Source organism: Leptonychotes weddellii, chromosome 9, assembly GCF_054177405.1.
Source record: "Leptonychotes weddellii isolate Sample4059 chromosome 9, ASM5417740v2, whole genome shotgun sequence".
Classification (NCBI taxonomy): domain Eukaryota; kingdom Metazoa; phylum Chordata; class Mammalia; order Carnivora; family Phocidae; genus Leptonychotes; species Leptonychotes weddellii.
In genome coordinates, this window is record NC_138377.1 from 104,192,729 (window position 1) to 104,214,801 (window position 22,073).

The window sequence follows — 22,073 nt, forward strand, 5'->3', positions numbered from 1 at the left end:
TCACAGCACTTACCAGAGCACATACCCTCCCCAGTATCTATCACCCAGTCACCCCATCCTTCCCACCCCACCCTGCACTCCAGCAACCCTCAGTTTGTTTCCTGAGATTAAGAATTCCTCATATCAGTGAGGTCATATTTAAGAGCAGACTTTTAACAGATGAGAGGTTGGAGTGTGTGAAGTAGAACTAGAGAATCTAAAGGTTTTCACACAAGAGAAAATTGGAGTGTATGAGATAAACAGGAAAAGATTCTTATTCTCATTAGTAAGCAGTAGATAGAAAAGAAAATCATTGTGGTAGAGTTATTTCTTTTAAAACTCATATCATTGCCTCATTGTGTATATCATGGATTAATGTGTATTACTTTCTAAGACAACTTTTAATTTAAAAGCTGAAATAAATGGTGAGCATTATTTCTGAAGGCCCTATCGGGAGTAAATAAGAATTAATCAGAATCAGAATATAAACATAGAAACCTTGGGCTGAAGTGATCATACACTGTTTGGTGAAACATGTCAACCAGTGTTACAGTGTCATTCAAATAAAAAAGACCAAAAAAGCAAGGTGATTTCTGAAAGGCAGCTGTTAGACAATGGAAAATTGTTGTCCTTCTATTTAACAAAACTGTTTTATGTAAACTTGGCTCCTGGTTTGTTTCATTTTCTACACATAGAGAAAGTAGAGCCCTGGAGTGTTGGCTCAGGCAGCTAAATCCAGAGAGCTGGGGGCTCTGCATGCATGTCTAGAAGAGTGGCATGTCTAGGAGAGTGGCGGGTGGTATGCTGCTGGTGTGGGGGCAGCCTGCTTTCCATATGGATGCACCAGAATTTACTGGATGCACAGTGAAGTTTTAAGAGGAAGTTTTAGAGCTAGTTCTTTACATAGATTGTAGTAAAGGCTAATTAAAAGAACTTTTTCCCGTTTTTTTAATTTAACCTGATTATTGTTTCCTTTGATCAATATCTCATACATTCTGATCTTGAGTACAACAAATTGAAAATGAATTAACTCAGTGTAGTTGGTGGTAGTGGAAAGAGCTTGGGATTTGTTCCTAGAAAATTTCAGTTGTGACTGCTTGTGTAAAATTGGCAAGTGAAACTGTCTTTGGTGTGGGAGAGTAATAATAGCAGTGTTTACAGAGTTAATTAAGGATCAAATGAGAAAATGAATGTTGAGTGCTATGTAATTAAAAGGTTAAGTTCTGTGCAGAAGTTTTAAAGCATAAAGCATGTATTTTGAGAAGCACTTTTTTGAGTTCTTGAATGTCCCACCCTTGGCTGAGGAGGCTGTGTCCGGTCCCCTGGTATCTCTGGCAGAGAGTGAGTGCTGGGTTCGCTGACCTCGGCCCATGGTAGGTTGCTCAGACTGTTTGTTTCCTTGGTGTGGAGAGACCTGTCTGTTTTACCCACCTATGCCTGTTGCTGTACAGACTGATGGTCACTTGCCACATTTGCTGATTAGCACTTAAAATGTGCTAATGCTGCAACATTGAATTTTTATTTGTTATTAATTAAAATTCAGTTATTTTAATTGAATTCTTAATTATTATTTATTTATTAAAATTCAAATTAAAAAACTTAGACCCGATTCAGCTGTGTGAAAACTTTTAAGTATGTTTGAAATAACTTGGCCAATGAATTTAATTTTTCAGCTGTGCATTTTATGAGTCAAGTTCAGATCAGGTATTTTCAATGAAAATTTAGTTATATGAATTGAGATGTGCTGAATGTATAAAGTACACAATGGCTTTTGAAGACTGGCTGTGAGAAACCTAATAAAAAATATTTCAGGGGTGCCTGGGTGGCTCAGTCATTAAGCGTCTGCCTTCGGCTCAGGTCATGATCCCAGGGTCCTGGGATCGAGCCCCGCATCGGGCTCCGTGCTTCGCGGGAAGCCTGCTTCTCCCTCTCCCACTCCCCCTGCTTATGTTCCCTCTCTCTCTGTGTCTCTCTCTGTCGAATAAATAAATAAAATCTTAAAAAAAAAAAAATTTCGATAGTTTTTTTTTGGAGTTCAGATTTTATGTTGAAATAATATTTTCAATATATTGGGATAAATACATTATTAATACTGGTTTTTGGTTTGTTTTTATCTTTATTAATGTGAATGGCAGAACTTTTTATTTATTTATTTATTATTTATTATTTTTTATTATTATGTTTTTAACTAGGTTCCACGCCCAACGTGGAGCCCAACACAGGGCTTGAATTCATGACCCTGAGATCAATACCTGAGCTGAGATCCAGAGTCAGATGCTTAACTGACCGAGCCACCCAGGTGCCCCTGGCAGAACCTTTTAAATAACATATGTGGGTACCTGGCATTATGTTGCTATTGGGCAGCACTTTGTAGACCATCCTTATAGTTTGTCTTCTGAACCTTTGGCATGCAAGGAGGAGTTGGCTCCCCAGCAGTTTTATAATAAAGATGTACCTGGTTAAAAAACACAAAACAAAAACTGAGCATGGAAATAAACCTTAGAAAAGTTCTGGAAAATAGAGACAGGAAGATGCATCAACACCTTTCTTACTAACACAGTGCCTATAATCCAGGCTCTTTTCTTTCATAAGTGTAGATAATGTGCCTCTCCCACCGTAGAGGGAGACTTTGACATTTAATTTTCTTTCTTTTTTTTTTTTTTAAAGATTTTATTTATTTGACAGAGAGATACTGAGAGCAGAAACACAGGCAGGGGGAATGGGAGAGAGAGAAGCAGGCTTCCCACTGAGCAGGGAGCCAGATGTGGGGCTCGATCCCAGGACCCTGGGATCATGACCTGAGCCGAAGGCAGACGCTTAAAGACTGAACCACCCAGCACCCCGACATTTAATTTAATTTTCTTACCTTAAGTGTGACTGAAGGTAGCTCAGTGTGTTGACTTAGCTGATGCAGTTGTTGAAAAGTAGTCTAAAGATGGAAGAGATTATAGAGACATTTTGTGTACTTTATTCCTTGGAAAGCAGGTTGAAGAAATTGCAGCTTGCCAAGAATAAGCCATGAAACAGATTTCAGAGTAACTCTTTAGTCTTATGCTGACAAGGAGCCACAGAAAAACATTTATATTTGAAAATTGAGAGCTATGAAGATTTTTTTAATTAGTGAACTCTATCAGAATTACACATGATGATTATGGTTCTGAATTTTTTTATTAAGGAAATAAGTTAAAATTTTTATTATATTAGTCTCTTTTGCTTCTTCTTGTATAGGATAAAACCCAGATTCTAGACCTGTTTTTTCTACTGTGGTTATCAAGGCAGGGTATCAGGTGGTAGAAGAAAGATGAGGTTGACTAGAGGCAAGATCCAGTGAGCACCTACCTTCTTTTGTGTGGCCAGGGAGTGGGCCTGTGCACCAGCCAAGGTCTTCTTGCTCCTCTTAGTGACTCTTTGGATGTATATTGGAGTTCTGTTGGGACTCCTAATGTTTCTTGTTCCTGTCCTTCCTCACCGTGCTGTTAGTTCCAGGAATTTATCATGGGGGCAGGTGCAGTTGACAGAGGCTTTCCACAAACTGGCTGTCACATTAGAAATCAAAGGAGTGGGGCAGAACACCTGTCTGTGGTGTGGTGTTATGCAGAGATCCCAGACTCACCTGCTCAGTGGCAGTGCCAGGTGTCAGCCAGCAAGTCCTCACCCTCCTGGCTGGGATGGGGTTGGTGTGATGGAGCTACTTTGACAGCCTCCCAGAAGGAGGCTGTGCTTTGGTTCCTTTCCTCCACTAACCCACTTTCTTCTGTTCTTAGTACCAGGGATCAGGCCTGGTTCAGCTGGTGCTGGGACTGTCTCTGGGTGGCAGGGTGTTATCTGGTGTTCCATGTCCCCTCTAATCTGCCTTCACACTCATACCAAACTTACCTTCCTCAAACACAAATAGGATGTATTCCCCTTTGGAACCTTTAGTGCCTCAGCATTGTGGGATCTAGTCTCAGCAGCCTGCTACTCTATCACCTGGAGTGTCCATTCTCCTTCCTTCTCTTGTCTTGACTCTCTGCCCTTGTTCCTTTGCAAGCTGCTCATGGAACCAGAACATTTTACTACTGTTCTAATTGTACCTTTTGGAACTCACATTTCTTCCTTTTTCACCCTATTAACTGATAGGTTTGTGTCACGAGTCAGATCCCACAGTTGGAATTGGAGCCTTTGTTCCTTTCCTTGCTGCCATATTCTTCAAGCATCTGTTACCCTGACATGTTCTGTTCGTACCCACCTTGGTCTTCCTTCCTGTACTTTGAGAGTCCTGGGTACCCCCTACCTTGCCCACCTAGGTACTTACCTGAATAGGTCTCAAGGCAGATTTGTGAGGCAGATGCAGAAATGATGAGTGAATCTTGTCTTTAAGAAGAGTGTCACATATATGTGTGAAATGCAGCTTTGGACAAAAATAATGACACAGTTGTTTTTTCCTCAAAGGTCTGTACAGGAGTTTTCTATCATTTTGGACCATTCCACACAGCTCTTAGGAACACATTTGTAAAACAAAGGGCATCATTATATCTTTTGTAAATTCTGTGCTTCTCTACTCTGTTTTGACTGAGGTTGTATTTATTGCAGACACACGTGACACATACTTGGGGAAGGAAGCCAGCTGCAGGTCACCTGGGTGTATGATCTATATTTCTGATTTTAGTTTATGTCGTGATTTCTTAATACCTTTTTTTAAACAGACATAACTTCTTTAATTTTGCAATCCTCTTTCCCCTGCATAGAAACATTGCTTCTCAGACAGTAGCCAGATTGAAAGATGTTGCCCGTCGGATCTCATCATGTCTAGACTTTGAGCAACATAGTCGTGAAAGAACTGCTTCATTGGATTTGTTGCTGCGCTTTCAGCGCCTACTTATCAGTAAACTTTATCCAGGAGAAAGTATTGGTCAGACCTCAGATATTTCTAGTAAGTTGATTAAAATTAAAATGCCTTGTGTATATTTGGCTTTCTAATTTAGGCTTTTTGACATGCCTATTCTACATTCCCAGATGTGTAGTTTTTTTACTATTAAATCTTATACCAATTTGGGGGGACTTCATTTTGCATCCACTTTTTTTTTTGATGAATATTAGACTTACCAGTATTTTTTTTCATTGTCTTAATATTTAAGTTATTTGGGCATCAAAAATAGTATTCTTTATGTTCAGGTTAGTTTTATAGAAGATTTATCAAACTTATTGTACGTATCTCTAATGGAGTGTTAGATACTGCCATAATGTGGGAACCAAGTAGTGACATAGTATTTGTATGTCACACTGGAAAGCTAGGTAGGTGTAATGTGTGGAATGAATCATCATTGGAGGAAGTTACAGCACTGGTTTATTATCTGCTGGACATGGGACTGAGTTTCCTGGGGGCTATAGGTTGCTCATCTATGGAACTGGAATAACATCTCAGGGTGCCTTTGAGGATTAAAATAGGATGATATGTAAGCATTCATCTCTGTGCATGACATAGAGTAGAGTACTTTCCATAAGCTTCAAAGGTAGTGGGTGGCTCTCCCTAAGTTGGCTTTCTCTGTCGAGGATGGAAAGGTCTGCTGCTTTTGTTAATATTTTTATAGATAGTATATTCTAAAATATCTTAGTTCCTGAAAGAGTTAGGCATTTGTGGATGATAGAAAATTTCAGGATGAAATAGGTGAACTTAGAGTCTGAAAGAGGTGCCCATCTCAAAGACATAAAGTCCCAAGAACTGAAAAGTCATTAAGAACCATGTAGGAAGAAAAGTTAAAGATTTTATGAGATTGAAAAATGCCTAACTTTGTTTATTAGGAGTAATTTACAAGTGTTAAGACTTGAAATTTGGTAACATTTGTGTGTATTGGATATAAGATTTTAAAACTCTATAAATTATGACTTTAGTATTTATACACCCAAAGTTTCTGGGTATTATGTCATACAGTGTATAAAAATTGACAACTAAATTCACTGTTTTCTCAGACTATGTGATATAAAAAGAGCCAGGGATTAAGGGTTAATAGCTTCTGTTTGACATAATTACTATAGGTAAAAGATGTATAGATGAGGGTGGAATAGTGAATCAATGCAGTTTATTTACAAAGTAAATTTTAATGGTAAAAATGAACATTTTTATATCTTTCTTCGAGGTCCTGAGCTTATGGGTGTCGGTTCCTTACTGAAGAAGTACACAGCCCTTTTGTGCACACACATTGGCGACATACTGCCTGTGGCAGCCAGCATTGCTTCCACCAGCTGGCGGCACTTTGCAGAGGTGGCCTGCATTGTGGAAGGGGACTTCACTGGTACCTTTTTTATATCCTACCTTCAGACATGTATTTATATTTGGAGATTGATGAGGCTTAAAATTTATCCTTTCCTGATAAACCTGCAGGCCTTTGCCCCATACATTTTCTAGTCCTGTTGGCCTTTCTCTTTTTGTTTTTTCACTTGCTGACAATTCTATTGTTAAGCAACCTGGTGCAGGAGTTGTGTCACTATAAATGTAATTGGTGATTTAGAGTCATACCACCATTATTACCATTTCAATAATGAGGTTATTAGTAGTTGTCTAATTTTATTTCAGCAGCATAAAAATTAGTTGCTCCTTTCAGGACCTTAATAAAATTCCTTTGTTGCTTAATATGTTTTCAAGTTAATTCTGTGACAGTAGAGCATTATTATTGAGTGCTTTTTTTCTGATAGTAAACTTAGTTTTCTGGAAACAGTTTTCTGAATAAAAGACTCTAGTTAATACTTCTGTTGAAATACAGTGTTTTTGAAAAGCATTCTTGTAACTCAGAGTGTTTTGTTTGATACCTTTATCTGTTCTTTCAAGATGAAAGATAAAATAATCCTGTAGAAATATGCTAAGACAAGCATTCTTTATTTTGTGATTTATCAGAATTTAAACATAGAATGAGCTTACAAAGTGGCTTAATAGGATATACGCTTTTATTTAAATCTTAATGCTTTTTTTCCTTTCTTTTAAAATGTAGGTGTTCTTCTTCCAGAACTAGTAGTTTCTATAGTGCTTCTGCTCAGTAAAAATGCTGGTCTCATGCAGGAGGCTGGAGCTGTCCCTCTGATGGGTGGATTGTTAGAACATCTGGATCGGTTCAACCACCTGGCACCGGGAAAGGAAAGGGATGACCATGAAGAGTTAGCCTGGCCTGGCATCATGGGTATGGCATCTTAACTTATAGAACTTCCATTCAGGAAAGTTTTATCTTAATCTAACCTATTCTTGCCTTTTTATTTGAAAGAATACTTCACAAAGAGAGACCAATTATTTGCCATTTTCACTGATGGTAGTATAAGTAGAAAATGAAGATAATCCAAATCAGAAGAGATTTAAATTATATGTAAGAAAGATTCCCTTTCTTTCTGGTGTCTCCAGAAGTTACTGTTGAAATAATTAAATATGGTCCAGCTTTGGAGGCAGACATCAATATGGGATGACTTCTAAACCTATTTCTATCTGACATTACTGAGTTATGGAATTCCCATAGTCAGCTGAGCACTTCCCTATAGGTACGGTCTATAGTGCTTACCAAATTGGAGTGGAACCTGTCTTCTCAAAGTATCTAGCTTTGACATTTTTGAATCTAATACATTACCATGTTATATAGGTTTCTGACTTCCTGGACTCATAGAATTAAATTGAAGTTGGGGTTCAACTTTTATTTTATAGGAAAGCTCAAGCAAGGTGGGCTTTTTCTTCTCCCATTGTAAACTGTCATCTTGTACCATAGGAGCTTCAAATAAGAAGTAACAACTGTGCTGAAGAAAATAACATTAGGATATCGAGCATAGTTTTTAATTTTTTATATCACTAATATTTTTAGCACCATTCTTCTACTTTTGTTAATTTAAATGTTACTTTTGTCTCTGTTTTCAGTATGGTTGAGGGCATTTAATCTGATTAGCAGTTCAAACTCATTTAAAAACCTTTTTTTTTAAATTGTGAAATATAACACATACTCAGAAGTACAGAAAATAGCTCTGTGATTGGTCATAGAGAAAATCATTTATCAACCATCCAGATGAAGAAATGGAATGTTGGCAGGACCATCCTAAACAATGCCTCTTGTCTCCGGAAAGATTCCCCTCTCTGGTCTTGTGTGGTTGCTGCTCCTCTGCTTCTCTTGATCATTTTATCAGACAGGCATGTACCCCTTAACAATTTAGTTGTTTAAACATTCTTATGTCTGTTTCTTGGTGGTTTGTAGGGTATGCTTTAGTATGGAATGCCATAGGTTTCCATAGTGATTGTGCTGATTTTCATCTCTATTAAGTATGAGAGTTCTCACTGTTCATCTCTGTGCCAAGAAGTCAGATGTCATTTTTTTCATAGGCGATTTGTCCATAGGGTCATCGTACCAGCACTTTTGGGTGAAAGGACTGTCCTTGGTCACTCTTTGGGAGTACAGCTTCTGTCTAAATAAGTTGACTGTCTCTGCCTATGTCTGTTTCTGATCTTGCAGCCTCCCCCTGTGACTTCTGCACTTGGTAGCACCCTCAAGTGCATTGTTGAATGGAAATGGTTATCGTGGGCAGTCTTGTCTTGTTCTTAGTAGCAGAAGAAAAGCTTTCCAAATTTCACATATGAAGTATGAAGTTTCTTTTTTTTTTTTAAGATTTTATTTATTTATTTGACAGAGAGAGATAGCGAGAGCAGGAACCCAAGCAGGGGGAGTGGGAGAGCGAGAAGCAGGCTTCCTGCCGAGCAGGGAGCCCGATGTGGGACTCGATCCCAGGACCCTGGGATCATGACCTGAGCCGAAGGCAGACGCTTAACGACTGAGCCACCCAGGCGCCCAGTATGAAGTTTCTTAAGGGTTTTCTTTGTAGAAACCTTTAAATATTAAGGATGTTCTCTTTTATTCTGCTTTGCATAGAGGTTTTAATTGTGAGCGGATATTAGATTTCATCAAATGGTTTTTTGCATCTCACTGATCATATAATTTTTCCTCTTTTTTCTATTAATGTGTGAATTACTGATTTTCAAAAGTTAAATCAGCCTTCCATTTTTGGAATAAAACTACCTAGGTTATATTTATTGTTCATATTAATATACATTGCTGGCCTTGTTTTTTTTTTTTCCCCAACAGTTTGCATCTGTGTTTGTGAATTGTAATTTTCTTTTAATGCCCTGTAGGTTGCTGATAATCACCGCCCCTCCACTAACAAAGAAGCTGTTGTTTATGAACATGGCAGCTTCCCATGCAACCTCTTTTAATTTCTGTTTTGATCTGTCAATTAAGAATATTAGCTAGTTGGGAGAAACTGCCTGATGGATTCAATAGTACAAAAATATAACATTCAAAGTTTTGATAAGGCAGGTTGTGTTATTCTCTTAGAGTTAGAGAATGTTCTTCGCTCTTCTTTTTTGAGAAATGTATGTATAAGATTGGTGGAATTTGCCAGATAATCATCTTGATCTGTAGTGTTCTTTGTGAAAAATTTCTTTTGATTTGGGGGTTGTAAGGTAGAGTGGAAACCCAACTTTTTTTTTTTTTTTTTACCTATGGGAGAATATACATAACATAAAATTTATCATTTTAACCATTTTTAAGTTTTCAGTTCTATGGCATGAGGTACATTCACATTATTGTGCAACCATCACCACAATCCAGCTTCAAAATGTTTTCATCTTCCCTCAACTGAAACTCTCTACCCATTAAACACTAACTCCCATTCTCCACTCCCCCTCAGCGCTTGACAACCACCATTCAGCTTTCTGTTTCTATGAATTTGATTACTCTAGGTAAGTCATATAGGTGCAGTCATACAGTATTTGTTCTTTGGTAATGGGTTTATTTTACTCAGCATGTCTTCAAGGTTCATCCATGTTGTAGCATATGTTAGAATTTCCTTCCTTCTTAAAGCTGAATAATATTTCATAATATTTCAAATGCAATGGTTTATCCAGTCATTTGTTGATGGACACTTGGGTTGTTTCCACCTTTTGGCTGCTGTGACTAATGCTGCTATGAACATGGGTGTGCCAATGTCTGTCTGAATCCCTGCTTTCACTTCTTTTGGGTATGTAGCCAAAAGTGGAATTGCCGAGTTATATGGTAATTCTATCTTTAACTTTTTGAGGAACCCCACCATAATGTTTTCCATAGTGGCTGTTCCATTTTACATTCCCATGAGCAAGGTACAAGGAAGGGTTCTAATTTTTCACGTCCTTGCCAATACTTTTTTTGGTTTTGTTGGTAATAGCCATCCTAATGTGATGAAGTGGTGTTACACTGTAGTTTTGTTGTGATTTTCCTTAATGGTTAGTGATTGGCCATTTGTATATCTTTGGAGAAATGTCTATTCGAGTGTTTTTCCTATTTTTGAATCAGGTTTTGTTGTTGTTATTGTTGAGTTGTAGGAGTTTGTTATAGTTTGTTGTATATTTTGGATATATATGATTTGCACCTATTTTCTCCTATGTGTGGATTGCCTTTTCATTTTGTCGATAGTGTCCTGTGATGTTTAATTTTGATGAAGTCCAATTTACCTATTTTTTCTTTTGTTGCCTATGCTTTCGGTGTTTTGTCCAAGACATCATTGCCAAATCCTATGTACTGAAAGTTTTCTCCTGTTTTTTTTTCTAAGTGTTCGATATTTTATAGTTTTAGCTCTTTATTTAACTCTTTGATCTATTTTGAGTTAATTTTTGTATATAGTGTAAGGTAAGGGTCCAACTTGATTTGTTTGCAGTTGGATATTCAGTTTTCCTAGCACCATTTGTGAAAAAGATTGTCCTCCTTTCCCCATTGAATGGTTGTGGCACTCTTGTCTGAAATCATTTGACCATATATGTGAGGATTTATGTCTGAGCTCTGTATTCTTTTTTTTTTTTTTTTTAAAGATTTTTATTTATTTATCTGACAGAGAGAGAGAGAGAACGAGTAGGCAGAGAGACAGGCAGAGGGAGAGGGAGAAGCACGCTCCCCGCTGAGCAGGGAGCCCGATGCGGGGCTCGATCCCAGGACTCTGGGATCATGACCTGAGCCGAAGGCAGACGCTTAACTGGCTGAGCCACCCAGGCTCCCCTGAGCTCTGTATTCTATTCCATTGATCTAAATGTCTGTCTTTATGCTGGAGCCACACTGGTCTTTATTATTTCTTCTTTTTTAGGGTTTAATCTGATATTTTTCTAACTTTTAGAGAAATGTTTATTAGCATAGTGATGTTTTTGTAGTGTTTATTATGAAAACACAGATAAAAGTAGGGAGAATAGGATAATGAACCTGGATTTACAAATATTCACATTACCAGCCTCTCCTACAGTTATCTTACTGATTGAATGAATGAATGAATGAATCATTTTAAAGCCTATCTCTTTAAAACATTTTGACAGATATTACCTGTTAATGATCAGAACTTTTTTGGTAATGAAACCATAATGTCATTTTTCTGTCCAAAATTAACAATGATTCCTTAATGTAACATGTAGTCCATGTTAAATTTTCTTGGATTATCTAAAAATGCCTTTTTATTGGTGTTTTTTTGTTTTTGTTTTTGTTTTTTTTTTTTTAGAATCATAAAACATAACATGTTTTAGAAACATAAAACATAAACATGTTTTGCATGTTACAGTTGGATGATATGCTTCCGGTCTCTTTTTCCTTTAACAGTATATCTTTAGGCCCTTCTCTCCTCTTTGGTCATACTATTTATTTGTCAAAAAAGCAGGGCATTTGTTCTGGAGAATTTCACATTTTCTGAATTTGGTTGATTGCTCTCTCCAGCTGGTTTTATATATATATATATATATATATATATATAGGGTTAATCCTATATATATATATATATATATAGGGTTAATGAGATTTGGATGCAGATTTGGATTCAGTTTTGGTTAGAGTGTGTCTGAGGTCATGCTGTGTGCTTCTTGTTTCATTGCTTCTGAGGCCTGTGATTCAGGGTGACCCCACCTTCAGTTCTGTTCACATGGACCAGGGAGTTCATATACAGTCTGTCCTCTATAATATCCCCTAGTAACTTTGCCCTCAGCTGTTTGGTTAGCATGAGGTACAATTTGCACAGCTAGGACATGATCCTAGCTTGATTCCCCTCCTCAATCACTTCCATTTATCATTTTTCAAATATAGAGTTGGTGTCTTAGTACTTCTAAAGGTGACCAATGAGATTTCCTCCCTCCTTCCTGCCTCCTTCCCTCCCTTCATCTTTTCTCTTTCCTTGCCTTGCCTTTTGCTTTTTTTGCCTTTTGCCTTTCCATTCCTTTCCTTTCCTTTCCTTCATATCATTATGAACTCATAAAATTTTATTGATTTGATATTTACTAACTTTTTAGCTTTTCCTTTTTCCTATTGTATATATTTAAAAGTATAAATGCCCTCAAACATATATTTAACTATGTAAATTTTGACTATAGTGTTTTCATTGTATTTTTTTTCCATAGTTATTTTTTTCTGGGAATTTTAGATGACTTATATTTCATAGTTTTCAAATATGTAGAGGATTTTTATTTTGTTTTTGTTACCTATTTGTAATTTAACTGCATTATAGTCAGTGTATATGCTCTGTAGCTTTATTTCTTTAAAATTTTTAAGATTTGCTTTATTGCCTGATCAGATTTGCTATTCATGCTACTCAGGTGATTTTTTTTGTTTTTGTTTTATAACTCATTCCATATCTTTATTGAATTTTTGTTTGTGATATTAGTTATAGCGAGAGGTATGTTAATCTCCCATTATGATTATGGATCTATCTATTTCCCTTTGTAGTTCTTTTGCACGATTTGTTGTAGTTGTTTCATCTGTTGATCTATTGATTCATTGATTTTGGTTTCTGTATATACAGAGTCATTTTTTACAGGTCAGAACTGTAGAAATAATGAGGAGGTGACACAGATACGCAAAGCTGATTTGGAGAACCACAATAAAGATGGAGGCTTCTGGACAGTGATTGATGGGAAAGTGTATGATATAAAGGACTTCCAGACACAGTCATTAACAGGAAATAGTATTCTTGGTAAGGCCTCACTTTCTACTTCATAGTTAAAAGTTGTGGCATGTGCCATTTTGAGCAGAGCATTTGGCTTTTAAGTGATTAGTTGAGTATTGTTCCAGCCCCCACACATTTTAATCTGCTGGTAACTTTGATGTCTGTCCTATCAGTGTTCAAGCACATTTGAAGAATTTCTCATCATTATGCATTTTGTGTGTGTGTTTGTTTCAGCACTTGTTGGTGGAACTTGTTTCAAGTCTGAGTTGGCCCAGGCAGCTCTGGGAGAGGGTGAAAGATCATTATACTTTGGTAACCCTCATGCCTGATCTATTTCCTACTTGACATTTCTACTATAGGTGTCTAGGCAAATTGCACTGAAGTAATGTTGCTTTTTTCTTTTTTGTTTTAGCTCAGTTTGCAGGGGAAGACCCAGTGGTAGCTTTGGAAGCTGCTTTGCAGTTTGAAGACACTCGGGAATCGATGCATGCCTTCTGTGTTGGCCAGTATCTGGAGGTGAGGCTGTGTGCAGTAGGCATCACGGTGGACATCAGGGGAGACCCTCTCTGTATATTTGTGATAGGTGGTTCTTGCCCTGAAGTACTGATAGCTGGGCTTTTTGGTAGGGGTGGATGTCATTAAGTGACACATGTGAAGATCCTTTAGAGATTTTTTTATAAATGAATTTAGTTATTCATGTTAAGATTTATGAAGGACTGATCTTGAAAAATTATTTCAAAAATTGTTATTTGTAAGAAATGTGGACACTTTTCCACACATAAAAAAGAGGTTAACCTTTGGTCTTTATATTTTCATTGTAAGCTTATGTAGAAATTTGAAATGGCTTGAGATATATTTTTTAGGAAGAACTATCTAGTAGCATAATACTTTAGAATAGAAATATGTCCTACGTATGCATGAGCTTTGGAATTTATATATTGGGATTGGTTTTCCAGGTATGGATCCAGAAGTAATAAAATTTATGAAGTGCCATATGGGTAGTACTTAAAGCATTCATGAAGGGGGAAGATTGACTTTGCTTGTAAATTATCATCTAATACGACTGGCAAAGTTTATTTTCATTTGAGCTCTTTTCTAATTGGGTTTCCTTTTTGTTAGCATAATCTACTTTCCACTTAAGTGGTCACAGTTCACTACTCACAGCAATCCTTGTTGTATTTTTGTCTTTTTTGGGGTTATTTATGCATGTAACAATTCAGTATATTTTCTGAAGTATTGTTATACAGTCACTCTGGAAACTTCTATTTGATTTTGTAAGGAATTCTCTAGCTGACTTGTTTATTGAGCTTTGGTTTTACCACCAGTAGACCTGTGTGTTTACTGTCTGCTTTGTAGGGTGTGCATGGTTATTTTGGTAGCAGCATGAGCTCACTATAATAGGATGTAGAAAGAGGGTGTCCAGAGCACCTGCTTCTCTTCCTGATGGAACTTTGTTGTGTTTAGGGATATAAGCTGTTGCTCTTTTTGGTTTTATGTTTTTAATTAACCCTATTTTCTCAGACTGATGATGAAATTTATCTTTCCAAGCCTGACCAAGAAGTTGTTACCATACCAGATCTGGGAAGTCTCTCTTCGCCTCTGATAGATACAGAGAGGAATCTGGGCCTGCTTCTCGGATTACATGCTTCCTATTTAGCTATGAGCACACCGCTGTCTCCGGTTGAGATCGAATGTGCCAGTAAGAAAAGTTTTGCTTTCTGCTAACAGATTAGCAAGTTTTTATTTTATTTTATTTTATTTTACTTTATTTTATTTGATCTTATCTTAAAGACTTTATTTATTTATTTGACAGAGAGAGAGACGGTGAGAGAGGGAACACAAGCAGGGGGAGTGGGAAAGGGAGAAGCAGAAGCAGGTTTCCCACAGAGCAGGGGGCCCAGTGCGGGGCTCGATCCCGGGACCCCTGGATCATGACCCGAGCTGAAGGCAGGTGCTTAATGACTGATTGCGCCCCTAGCAAGTTATTTTAGCTGAGACATAAGTGCCATTTAGAATGGGAGAAGAATCAACGCAGTTGTTGGTGAGTAAAAATAAGGATAGTGAGACTAAGAGACTAAGCCAATTAAATAGAAATAGATGTAGTGGCTTTTACTTGCTCTCATGACCCATGGCAGCAGAGGAAGCTAACAGGTGCATAGGAAGATCAATTCTGTGCGTGCTCTTACTTTTGCCTCCTGTGACAGATGGGCTCAACCTGGCTGTCGTCTCTATGTGACATGGATTGGGTTTCTGTTGGGAATAGCATTTTGTTTGAGGATTGTGTTTTTACTAGACTCAAATACATTTTGGGATTTCAACCTTTTTAATCACCGAAAGTTATAAAATTTCTCCGTATAAGATGGATTAAAGTTCTGTTTGTGTATTTGTTTATTTCTCTATCCATCTGTCTACCAACCATCCAGCAAGGATCTATTGAGTAAGTACTTATGAGTTACCTTGCTGGGTGCTCAATGCATTAGGCGTGGAATTAGCCACATCTCTGCCTTTAGGTGCTTTTTGTGTGATGATGAGCCAGATGTTATAATAGATCAGTATGCAGGGTGATAGAGGATAAAATGGAGACATTTGTAAGTGGTTCTGATGGGGAGGCTGGGTGTGTGAAACACATGTGTGTGAGGGGCATTCTTGAAAAAAGTAGGGTTTCCAGTTGCTCATGTATGTGCACTGTCAGGGGAGAAGGCTGGTGGGCAAGGATGGCCATGGTACCTGCTCAGCCCAGCCTTCTGGAGCAAGCCGTTGGTGTGCATGCTGGGCATTTTGCTGTCTACAGAGTCTCTAAGTGGGAGAGGATGGGGGTTGGACTCATCCTCTCCCTCAAAGGGGAGTGGGGAAGATAGGCTTCTTCTAAATCAGCAAGGAGGGTGGGAAATTAGAAGAGTCAGAGCAGAGGAGAGCAGAAGGTGCTATGGGCCCTAGTGGAGGGGGCCTAATCTACTCTAGGGCATCAAAAGCCACCTTTAGAGCAGTATCTTTGAGAGATTAGAGAGAGTTCTAAATGTAGAGAACCAGGGAAGGTCATGATCAGATTTGTGTTCTAGAATTAATGTGACACTTTAGAGAATGCTCCTGAATGCTCTAACATCTAAATTTCCAGTAAAAGAATGTTGAGTACATCCCAGATTTGATTGCTTGGGTTTCAGAGGACTATTTTGGTAACACAAGTCATTGAAAAAAATTTGTAGCAATGTACAAACTGACTCTTCATTTTTTTGGTGCACCTTTAGTCTAGTTATCATAGCAGTTAGAATGAGCATTTACATTTGCACTGAGGAATTGCATATTCTCGAGGGTCTGGCCATGCCTCACACGGGTCTCCTTTATAGTCCACTGGATATCCAGTCTCCCAAGGATCTGTCTCTTACTAAGATCCCATGTTATATGTCTAGTAGTCTCTCATTTTTATTACTGGATTAATACTCTAGGGAATTTTTCTTTGTAGATCCCTTCTCATGTGCTGTTTTCCTACCTGGATGATCAGTGTTTTTGTCTTTATCTAGATCTCAGTTCAATTGTCACTTCCACAGCAAATCCTTTACTGAATCTTCAAATAGTGGAGGTCTTGCTGCTATACCCACTGTAGTACTTTGTAGCATACAGTTATCCCAATTCAAGTTGAATGATTACTTGTGTAAATGTTGCCCAGATGATGCTCTCCCTGTTAGAATGCAAAACCCCAGTCTTCACACAGTATCTGTGGAATCTGTCAGCTCTATGCTTGACCAGGTACCTAAGTAAATGTTGGACTGAAACTATTATCTTGCGTTCTGACACCATGCTTAAGATGTAGGAAAGAACCAGAAGTGTAGGGGCGCCTGGGTGATTAAGGCAATTAAGCGACTGCCTTCAGCTCAGGTCATGACCCCAGGGTCCTGGGATGGAGCCCCGCATCGGGCTCCCTGCTCAGCAGGAAGCCTGCTTCTCCCTCTCCCACTCCCCCTGCTTGTGTTCCCTCTCTTGCTGTCTCTCTCTGTCAAATAAATAAATAAAAATCTTAAAAAAAAAAAAAAAAAAGAACCAGAAGTGTTACCTGTTTTCCTGTAGATGTAGGAATTATAAGCCAGCCTCTGTAAATATGTTAGATGTGACTCTTTAATATGAATGATGCTAAATTTCTCCTTGTAAATTAGCTCTTCGGTTCTTTATCTTTTATTTCAATATTTATTTCTGAATAAATATTCAGTGCACTCAAGTTTCTTCCTAATATTTGCATATGCACTTTCTAGAGTGGCTTCAGTCATCCATCTTCTCTGGAGGCCTGCAGACCAGCCAGATCCACTATAGCTACAATGAGGAGAAAGATGAGGACCATTGTAGCTCTCCTGGGGGCACTCCTGCCAGCAAGTCCCGACTCTGCTCCCACAGACGGGCCCTGGGCGACCATTCCCAGGCATTCCTGCAAGCTATTGCTGATAATAACATCCAGGATCACAATGTGAAGGTGAGTGAGGCCTTTCCACACTTAGTGTCCTTTGGTTTACCTTAGGACTTTGATGTGTGAACTACTTCATGTTCTTTGATTGGCTTAGTACAGACTTTATTTACATATTATTTGTGGGGCTGGTTTTGAGGTAAGAGACTGGTTCGGTGCAATATGCCAGTGATGTTTTAGAAGCATTGGTGATTGCAAGGGCATTAGAAATGTGGCATGTAGTTTGGAATTCATGGTGGCATTTCGTGTGGCTCTGAATTTACCTCCAGCTGTTTCTGTTACAGGACTTTCTGTGTCAAATAGAAAGGTACTGTAGGCAGTGCCACTTGACCACACCAATCACATTTCCTCCTGAACATCCTGTGGAAGAGGTTGGCCGCTTACTGTTATGTTGCCTTTTAAAGCATGAAGATTTAGGTAGGAAACTTGATATTTTAGCTATACTATTATATTTTTTGACTGACATGCAATATGCATTCATTCTTACCCTGCCCCCTTTTTAAAATGTCTTTTACAGGTCACGTGGCATTATCTTTAGTTCATGCAGGAACACTTGGTATTGAGCAAGTAAAGCACAGAACATTGCCTAAATCAGTAGTGGATGTTTGTAGAGTTGTCTACCAGGCAAAATGTTCACTCATTAAGGTAAGTACATTTTTATTCTTTTTCTTATGTGCTTTGCAGACAGTTGGTAAAATATTTGTTAATTGTCTTTTCATATTTAACTTTGTAGACACATCAAGAACAGGGTCGTTCTTACAAGGAAGTCTGTGCTCCAGTCATCGAACGTTTGAGATTCCTCTTTAATGAACTAAGACCTGCAGTTTGTAATGATCTCTCTATAATGTCCAAGTTTAAACTGTTAAGTTCTTTGCCCCGTTGGAGGAGGATAGTTCAGAAGATAATTCGAGAACGAAGGAAAAAGAGAGGTAAGAACGTAAAAGGTAGAAAAGTGCTGTCAAAGTGTGTGCTTTGCCCCCATATAATTGAGTCTGTGATTTGAGTGAAGCTGTTCACTTACGATTAAATATACAGATCCTGCTTATTTTTCCAAGACATCAGATAATGATGCAACTTTGAGGGTGTTGACGATTTGGTAACTAGTAAGTGGATACTGAAAAAGGTAAACACTATACTCTTTATTAAATTGATGGGGAAAAGGAAGTATTTTTTTAATCACTTGTCCTGGTAAATGAGATGTATGGAAACATTTAATTTTGCAGTTAATCTTGCCATTCTTGTAAAGAAATGTTTTTCTTTGGAAATACTGAGTATTCTGATACATGAGGAATTGTTATAAAAGTAGCTAGAAGAGTTACTAATATTTTTAGGAAGCAGCTAAACAGTTGCTGGGATATTACGGAAAAGACTTTTTGCATTAAATAACCAGAATTTGAGTATGAGTACATAAAAGACTTTGGAATTTGGTTAATTGTGATTATAAACATGTTTACAGAAATTTCTGATTATATTCTTATGAATTATACTGATTTATTCACAAATCAGCTTATTAAACAATATTAATTACTGATTTTTTTTTAATTACTGAATTTTGGATGGACATTATGAACAATGATGTAAGGAAAGATTAAGTTGTGTTAGAAGCTCTCCTGAATTGATTGTTCTTGAGCAAACTCTTAAGCAACAACAATTTGCCTAAATCCTAGAGATGTTCTAGGTCAGGAAATCATGGTAGGAATGCTTCTGAGATCCTCACAGCAGAGGCAAAAGCTTGGGAGACCGCCATCTCAGCTTGAGGGAGAATGATGTCCTCACCACCCAGCCATCACCTCCACGGAATCTGAGCCCACATTGTCACCTCTTAAAGTTTCTTGTTTGGGGTTTAAATATTTAGTTGTGTGAAGTTTGAAGCTTTTTTTTTTTTTTTTTTAAAGAAAATTAAGCAACTTACAAACGATTAATATTACTGGTGCTGTGTTAAGGTCACCAAGAGCACCTGATGATTCACTGGTATGGCTCCATAGGACTCAGAAGAGCTGTTATACTCAGAGTTATAGTTTATTATTATGAAAGGATACAAGTTAGAATTAGTAAAAGGAAAGGTGCGTTGAGGGAAATCCAAAGCTTCCAGTGGAGCTGCACAGAGCCATGCTTAGTCCTCTTAGCAGTGAGAGACAACATGTGTGAAGGGCTGTCAGCCAGGGATGCTCACCTGCATGGTTGCTCTCAGTTACTCAAGACTCCAGCCTCCACAGTGGAAACAGGTGAGAACCATAAGTCCCATTGTGGGCATAAATTATCTGGTCAAACTGGGAAACATGGCCCCAGACCTCAGGCATACAGAAACACTCTTCTCAGGCAGAACATGCCAAGGACTCAGAGCTCAGTTCACAGGCGTTGGCCAAGTGCTGAAGGAACAGTTTTTCTTGGGAATTTGCAGGGTTTGGGCAACCCAGACCTGCTGTGTTAGTGTTTTACTGCCCAGGTGTTATTAATTATGTTGCTTATTATATGCTGAGAAGAAATAGACTAAAAATCTTGAAAGGGAGCAAAAATATGGAAGCAACAGTGCATATCACATTGCAAATTCAATAGAAATTTCCCTAATTAAAGAGACTAACATAGTAAAAGGCATCCAGTTAATTCACTTGCACAATGGTGACAGATTAATTGAACTGGTCCAGAGTGGGCAAGCTGTGGTCTGGGGACAAATGCAGCCTGCTGCTTGCTGTCTTCTGCCGCTGTCTGCTGTCTACTGCTAAGACCAGTTTTGCATTTTAAGACTGTTTTTTAAAAAATCGAAAGAATAATATGTTGGACACATGGAAATTATATGAAGTTTAAATTCCAGCAACCATAAATAAAGTTAGCTGCTTTTCATTCTGCAACAACAGAATTGAGTATTTGCAATAGACTGAATAGCCGGCAAAGACTAAAATAGTCACCATCTGGCCCTTTAAGAAAATGTTTGCTGACTCCTGGGCTTCCCTTTCTGTAGGATCTGCCGCATCATAGCACTCTCACTGCCTTTCTGTCATGATGTGAAGTGGCAGAGTGTTATTACTGAATGTCATGTGAAAATAATCATGATGGTTTTTACTTTTTGTAGTTTAAGCATTTCAGTTGACAGGGATATTTACATATTTGAATAAAATATTCAGGTCCTTTGCCTTCATGCATATTTAATATATCTTAATTTAAAATTATGTTTAAGTAAATGATTTTTATAATGAATGATAATTTTAATCATAGTTCCTAAGAAGCCAGAATCTACTGATGATGAAGAAAAAATTGGAAATGAAGAGAGTGATTTAGAAGAAGCATGCATTTTGCCTCACAGTCCTATAAATGTGGACAAAAGACCCATTACAATTAAATCACCTAAGGTGAAGTATTTTCTGTGATTTTGAGGCTGGCTGAATAGAAACAAAGCACATAGCAAAGGAACCCATAGTATTGTCACTTTGTCCTTGATTATAGGATAGAGAGTGTAGTGGGTTACTGAAAGTATGGGTGACATTCCAAGTCACACTTAACGCACTTGATTTATGGTGTCCTGGTCAGATTGATAGCTGGAAAAATGTTCCCTTTTATGTTTAGTGGTACATTGTATCATTATTCATTTACCATTCATTCATTGAATATATGTATACTTTGCTCCAGAAACTGTCCTGGTGTCTTAGGCTATTAATGTGGATGATAATTTAACTTTGTATGCCATGTTTGTCTGTTCCAAGGTACATAAGTATAAGAGATTATAAATTCATTTATAAGCCTATTTATGGCATAGCTATTTTTGCCATAAATTATTCACTAAACTTAAAGTATTGTACCAATTTCAACATATTTGCATTTATTTATATTTTATTTGAATAAGTGTTTTAGAGTGTGTATTAATATCAATAAGGTAAACTAATGGTGAAAATGGTTTTCCTTTGTCAGGATAAATGGCAGCCACTGTTGAGTACGGTTACAGGTGTTCACAAATACAAATGGTTGAAGCAGAATGTTCAGGGTCTTTATCCACAGTCTGCACTCCTCAGCACAATTGCTGAATTTGCCCTTAAGGAAGAGCCAGTGGATGTGGAAAAAATGAGAAAGTGCCTATTAAAACAGGTAAAATTTGCTAAGAACGTTCTTCTCTGCATAGGATAATATACACAACACTTAACTGTATGCATTCATATTTTGCAGTTGGAGAGAGCAGAGGTTCGTCTGGAAGGGATAGATACAATTTTAAAACTGGCAACCAAAAATTTCTTACTTCCATCTGTACAGTATGCTATGTTCTGTGGATGGCAAAGACTTATTCCTGAGGGGATTGATAAAGGGTAAAACTTCATAACATTTGTTTCTTAATTAGGGAAACTGTGGCAACAAAGCATTATTCGATTGAGGTTGAAAGTCTGGCAGTATTCTAAGTAATATTCTTCAACTTTGTTTAAAAGGGAACCTCTTACAGATTGTTTAAAGGATGTTGATTTGATCCCACCTTTTAATCGGATGCTACTGGAAGTAACTTTTGGCAAGCTGTATGCTTGGGCTGTTCAGAATATTCGAAATGTTTTGATGGATGCAAATGCCAAATTTAAAGAGCTTGGTGAGTTAAAAAAAAATGTTTAAAAGGCTGTATTAAGATTGCTGTTGAAGTAATGTCAGTGATCACATTAGCATTATTTTATAGTTTGGCTCTTAATTATATGTTGTAGAAACTTGCAAATGCTGATTTTTGCTCTTTGAGAAG

General features: G+C 37.7%; 1 protein-coding gene across 7 annotated transcripts in view; it reads left to right on the forward strand.

Moving 5' to 3' along the window:
* The window catches only part of HERC2 (HECT and RLD domain containing E3 ubiquitin protein ligase 2), a 236,769-nt gene that overhangs the window by 93,261 nt on the left and 121,435 nt on the right, over positions 1–22,073 (forward strand). For 5 of the 7 annotated variants that reach the window (XR_014148742.1, XM_081831489.1, XM_081831490.1 and 2 more), the window contains 14 exons: positions 4,707–4,891; positions 6,096–6,251; positions 6,945–7,130; positions 12,775–12,945; positions 13,331–13,434; positions 14,440–14,617; positions 17,163–17,377; positions 17,653–17,785; positions 17,886–18,013; positions 18,102–18,297; positions 20,582–20,715; positions 21,272–21,445; positions 21,524–21,660; positions 21,778–21,929. Coding sequence is in view for 6 of the 7 variants with exons in the window: in XM_081831489.1 (XP_081687615.1) it covers positions 4,707–4,891; positions 6,096–6,251; positions 6,945–7,130; positions 12,775–12,945; positions 13,331–13,434; positions 14,440–14,617; positions 17,163–17,377; positions 17,653–17,785; positions 17,886–18,013; positions 18,102–18,297; positions 20,582–20,715; positions 21,272–21,445; positions 21,524–21,660; positions 21,778–21,929 (2,249 nt within the window). In the remaining variant the exon portion in view is untranslated. The remainder of the gene's footprint in view (positions 1–4,706; positions 4,892–6,095; positions 6,252–6,944; positions 7,131–12,774; positions 12,946–13,330; positions 13,435–14,439; positions 14,618–17,162; positions 17,378–17,652; positions 17,786–17,885; positions 18,014–18,101; positions 18,298–20,581; positions 20,716–21,271; positions 21,446–21,523; positions 21,661–21,777; positions 21,930–22,073) is intronic. The other 2 variants (XM_081831492.1, XM_081831491.1) reach the window with 2 other exon arrangements.